General features: G+C 48.9%; 1 gene segment (V, D, J or C); it reads left to right on the top strand.

Annotated features, from left to right (window-relative positions):
* Positions 1-559: 559 nt before the first annotated feature.
* LOC138809871 (T cell receptor beta variable 5-1-like) lies at positions 560-2747 on the top strand. The segment is given in 2 exon segments: positions 560-809; positions 935-2747. Coding segments are annotated over 2 exon segments (603 nt in total).
* Positions 2748-4751: the final 2004 nt, after the last annotated feature.

The raw sequence follows: 4751 nt of genomic DNA on the forward strand, positions 1-4751 counted from the left end.
GCATGCAAGGCAAACACTTTACCACTGAGCTACCTTCCCAGCCCAGACTATCTTTTTCAATGATAAGTTTGGCCCATACAAGTTTTTACCTACCCAGAGCCATGATCAATTTGAGGACTCACTCTAAACCAGCCTTGCTGGAAGAGCTCTAGACTGGGAGAGGGTCGGGGATGGGGTTCTTTAGGGAGAGGAGACTTTATGCAATGTGGGACATAGACCACGAGGGGGTGCTGTCACCTCGTCATGCTGAATGAGCCTTTGAGGTGGCTCAGAAGAGGAGGCCACAGGGGCCTCTCAGCTCCCCATTTGGTTAAGGAAAGTGGTTTAGGTTTGAGCTCACCGAATGTGGGCCACACAGACAGACAGACCTCTCACAGTCTAGGTGAGTGGCTCTAGCAGGGAATTCCTCAGCTTCTGCTTGCTTAGTGGGAAATGGAGCTGGGGGTGGGGGCGGGGAGAGGTCAGATCAGGAAATGGGGGAGTGGTCAGGCCGAGGTGGAGCATCTCACTGATCAGCGGGGAGGGGAGCGCGCTGGGCTCCACCCTGCTGTGCTCTAGGGCAGAGGAATGAAGGATGCCAGGATGGGCTGTCTCAGAAGAGGGTGCAGCAGGAGGCCACACAGGGCAGGGAGAGTATGACAGAGCAAGCCTGGTGCTCTGAGCTGGAGGAGGCCGGAGCTTGAGACCCTGAGCGGGTGTGCGCTCCCAGGAGACCCACCCCTGAATGATCCAGAACATACCTTGGGCTTCTGAAGGCGCCATGGGCTCCAGGCTGCCCTGCCTGCTAGCCTTTTGTCTCCTAGGAGCAGGTGAGTCCTGGGCCCCTGGCCCCAGGGAGGTTTCCCTCCCTGAAACGCAAGTCAGAGGGTCGGAGTGTGCCTCGGGAGGGCCTCCTCCTGCTGTCTGACCTCGGCCTCTGTCTCCTCACTCACAGGACCAGCCGACTCTGGAGTGATACAAGACCCCCAGCACCTGATCCAAGCCCGAGGCCAGCGGGCCACGCTGAAATGCACCCCCATCTCCGGGCACCTCTATGTGTCCTGGTACCAGCAGACCCCCGGCCAGGGCCTGAGATTCCTGCTGTCGTATTACAACAAGGAACTGAGCCAGAAGGGGGACGACCTGAGTGCTCGCTTCTCGGCACAGCAGTTCTCCAACTCCAGCTCGTGGCTCAGCATCAGCAGCCTGGAGCCCGGGGACTCGGCCCGGTTTCTCTGCGCCAGCAGTGAGCACAGCTGCGCAGGGCTGCCAGCCTGCGGTACCCAAACGTCCTGTCCCCGTGCGCCAGGGGACGCAGGTGCCCCGTGCCAGCCAGAGCTGCCTGGGCGCCCTGGCGGGCCGGGGCCTTCCCCAGACTCTTGCTGCTTACAGCTGCGATCGGCTCAATGCTCACAGAATTCTCACAGGGGAGCAGAATCAGCAACTCATCCCCACACCTGCTGGCTCCAGTGAACTCGTTTCCTAGACGTAAATTACCCAGGAGTTAACTGTTTAGACGACTGGCACTTGGACCGTCTAACAACATCAGGAGCGTTAGAAAGAAGTGATGGCCATGAATACCTCCTCCTGATTCCCATTCCAGTGCTAGCTCATCGAGACCATGGTTAGCTGTTTTCCCATCAATTAAAATGAGATTAACAATATCCATCTGTATAAGTCAGAGTTCTTTAGAGAAACAGAACATATAGAATCTATCTGTCCGATTATCTATCTCCATTATCAATCAATCTCTATAACTCTTCCTATATCTATCCATCTATCATTTATTATTTTTCACCTGTTAATCTGTGTATCTTTTTCTCCCTATATTGTTCTGTCATTTATCAATCTATTATCTAATCTATATAATTATGTATCTATCTTCTATCATCTAGAAATCTACCAATATATAAATCATCTATCATTTATCAATCTATCCATTATCTAATTATATATTTATCTATATGTCTACTATCTCTCTAGCATCGATAAATAAGTCTAGTATCTTTCTCCCTATATTCATCTATTATCTTCCTGCTCTCTATCAATCATCTGTCTATCTCTATCATCTATGGAATCTCTGTATCTCTATCTTATACCAATTTCTGTATCTATTTCTCGTTACATCCATGTATGTATGTATGTATCTTCATAATCATCATTATCATCAACTGACTGATCTTCCTTCTGAAGAATACAGTCAGTGCTCGCACAGGAAGGAGCAGTGAGTATTTTTACGAGCACTCAGGGAACACCAAAGCCTATCTACCGTGGGAGAAATGAGGAAAAAGATCCTTGGAAATGCAAATGCTTGCATTTGGATTGACACACAGGGCAGTGAAGTTAATTATAACCCAATTCTAGTGCCCTGGCAGCTCCACTCTTTTGAAGAACTTGTCAGCACCAGACTGACCTTAGTTCCTGCCACACTTTGGCCTGTTCCAAAACTATCTCTTCTTTCCCTGCTGTTCAATGAAGTGTACTGTTCAAGGATTATTCATGTAGTGTTGAATTCCATGATTATCTTAGCTATACCCAGCCTTGTGTTCCCCAGCGCTGCTCTTTCTATGATGGCTTATGGCTGTAGGATACCATTTAGTTTTCTTATAGGCATGTTTTTAGTATTTTGCCCACATATTTAACCCATTTATAATGTTGATTATCTCTCAGTCTTTCATTGACTTATAATTTTGGAGTAACATTGTCGGTTTCTATTTTGTTCTTGTTTACTCTTAGTGACAGAGAATAAAGTACCCTCTTACCCCCAATTCTAGTGCTTTTCTTCCTAACAGTTTACACTAAAAACATATGTCTTCTCATTCCTCTGCTGTTTAAAGGAAAACAGACGGAGAGTATAGCTGGTGTGTGGCAGAAGCAGAATGCGGGTTTGATGAAGCCCAGACACCTAAGGAATAGTCAGAGACCGAATTCGTGTTGGAGTTAGAGTTTCAGGAGATTGGTCTTAGAACTTTCCCCACAGTTCTGGAAATTTCTTCCCCATGACTATGCAGACAGTTCCCAGCATTCCTTGTACCACTGTCGAGGGAACAAGACTAAAACATCACCTGTTGGCCACAAGATGGCACTGTGATACCACTGTCCTCCAAAAATCTCTAGGGAGAGTTTGAAGCATGCGGCTATGAGCAAAAGGGTTAAAGAAAACATGGGCTTGAATCCAAGGTTTGGCACCACCCGGGAGGAGGTTTTCAGTTATTGCTGCACTCCCGGAGCTCTGCAGGGGGGCAGAGAGGGTCCCTCTGAACTTTGGAAGGTATACCAGTTGTTGAACTTTTTTTAGGGCGGCTTTGATGTGGGATAGGTGCAGAAAGAGGACCAACTGCCGCAGATAAAGTGGGGAACTACTGGATTGGGGGGTCTCCGGGGCATGCTACAGTGCTCTCCACCCTCCCTCCCTGCCGGCCTGGCGTAAGCAATCACAGTCTAAGAGGAGGGGCTGGTCCTGCCTGAGACAAGAGGCCAGGGAGGAGCTGTGGGCATGGAGGAGGACAGTTGCACCAGTTAGAGAGAGGAGAGGAGCTAGCAGCTCTCAGTCCTAAGCTCCAGCATTCTCTTGGCTTGGTTCCCTCTTCTTGTGACTTATCATGATACACAAACTCTTCTGTATTCTCCATTTTTCCCTTGGAGTAGGTGAGTCTGGGTTTTGTTGGAAATCTATGTTATGAGTTTTATACGGTCCCAACCCCAAACCCTCCATCGACAGGGATTTGCTGATTCCTAAAGGATTGATTGCACCCTATGCCTCCTTGCCCAACAGGACTCACGGGTGCTGGGATCACTCAAACTCCGAGATCCCGAACTACACACACAGGAAAGAAGCTGGTCCTAGACTGCTGGCAGGATATGAACCATTTCTCAATGTTCTGGTATCGGCAAGACGCAGGACAAGGGCTGAGGCTGATCTATTACTCAACTGGCGTAGGCAGCATTGCCAAAGGAGACATTACGGAAGGATACAATGTCTCCCGACGACAGCAGGAGAGCTTCAGGCTGACACTGGCATCAGCCAGCCCCAGCCAGACCTCCTTGTACCTCTGCAGCAGCAGCAGTCACAGTACTGCGCCCGCAGCTGCTCTCTGCACAAAAAGGGCCAGCACACACCTTGGCCTTCCTGAGCCGAAGCTGCTCTTCCCAGATGTGAACTGGAGGGGCCTTGTGCTGCAGGAGAGACAGAGGCAGAGACAGAGAGACAGGATCTTCCTCCTTTTTCCATAGAGAACAATTCTGTTTTCTGAGCTGCTTTAACTTCCCCAAGGAAGCTGGGATTCTCCATATTTCATGCCATTTCCTAATCGATTATATCAAGTCATTTGCCTGATATTCCTCCCCCTCCCCCACCCTGCACCCCTCCAATATCTATTTACCAAACTGGCCAATCTACTGAAACTTGTTGTTATAGCTGAATGATAAAATGGATGATGACCGGGCTGGGAATGTGGTTCAGTAGTAGAGTGTTTGCCTAGCATGCACGAAGGCCTGGGTTCGATTCCTCAGGCCACATAAACAAAAAAAGCCAGAAGTGGTACTGTGGCTCGAAGCTCAGGAACAGTGCCCAGGCGCTGAGTTCAAGCCCAGGACTGGCAAAAAAAAAAAAAAAAAGATGATGACCAACTTTCCCAAATCATGATACTTACTGCAGCTTGTGCCGACTTTTACCAGCCCTGGGATTTCTTCAAAGTGTTCATTTACCTAATGCTTTCATCCTGCAACTGCTCCTTCTCTTTTTTTATATCAACCTGGCTTATTGTTTTGCT

This window comes from Dipodomys merriami, unplaced genomic scaffold (assembly GCF_024711535.1).
Source record: "Dipodomys merriami isolate MVZ:Mamm:240054 unplaced genomic scaffold, mDipMer1.0.p SCAF_5, whole genome shotgun sequence".
NCBI lineage: Eukaryota > Metazoa > Chordata > Mammalia > Rodentia > Heteromyidae > Dipodomys > Dipodomys merriami.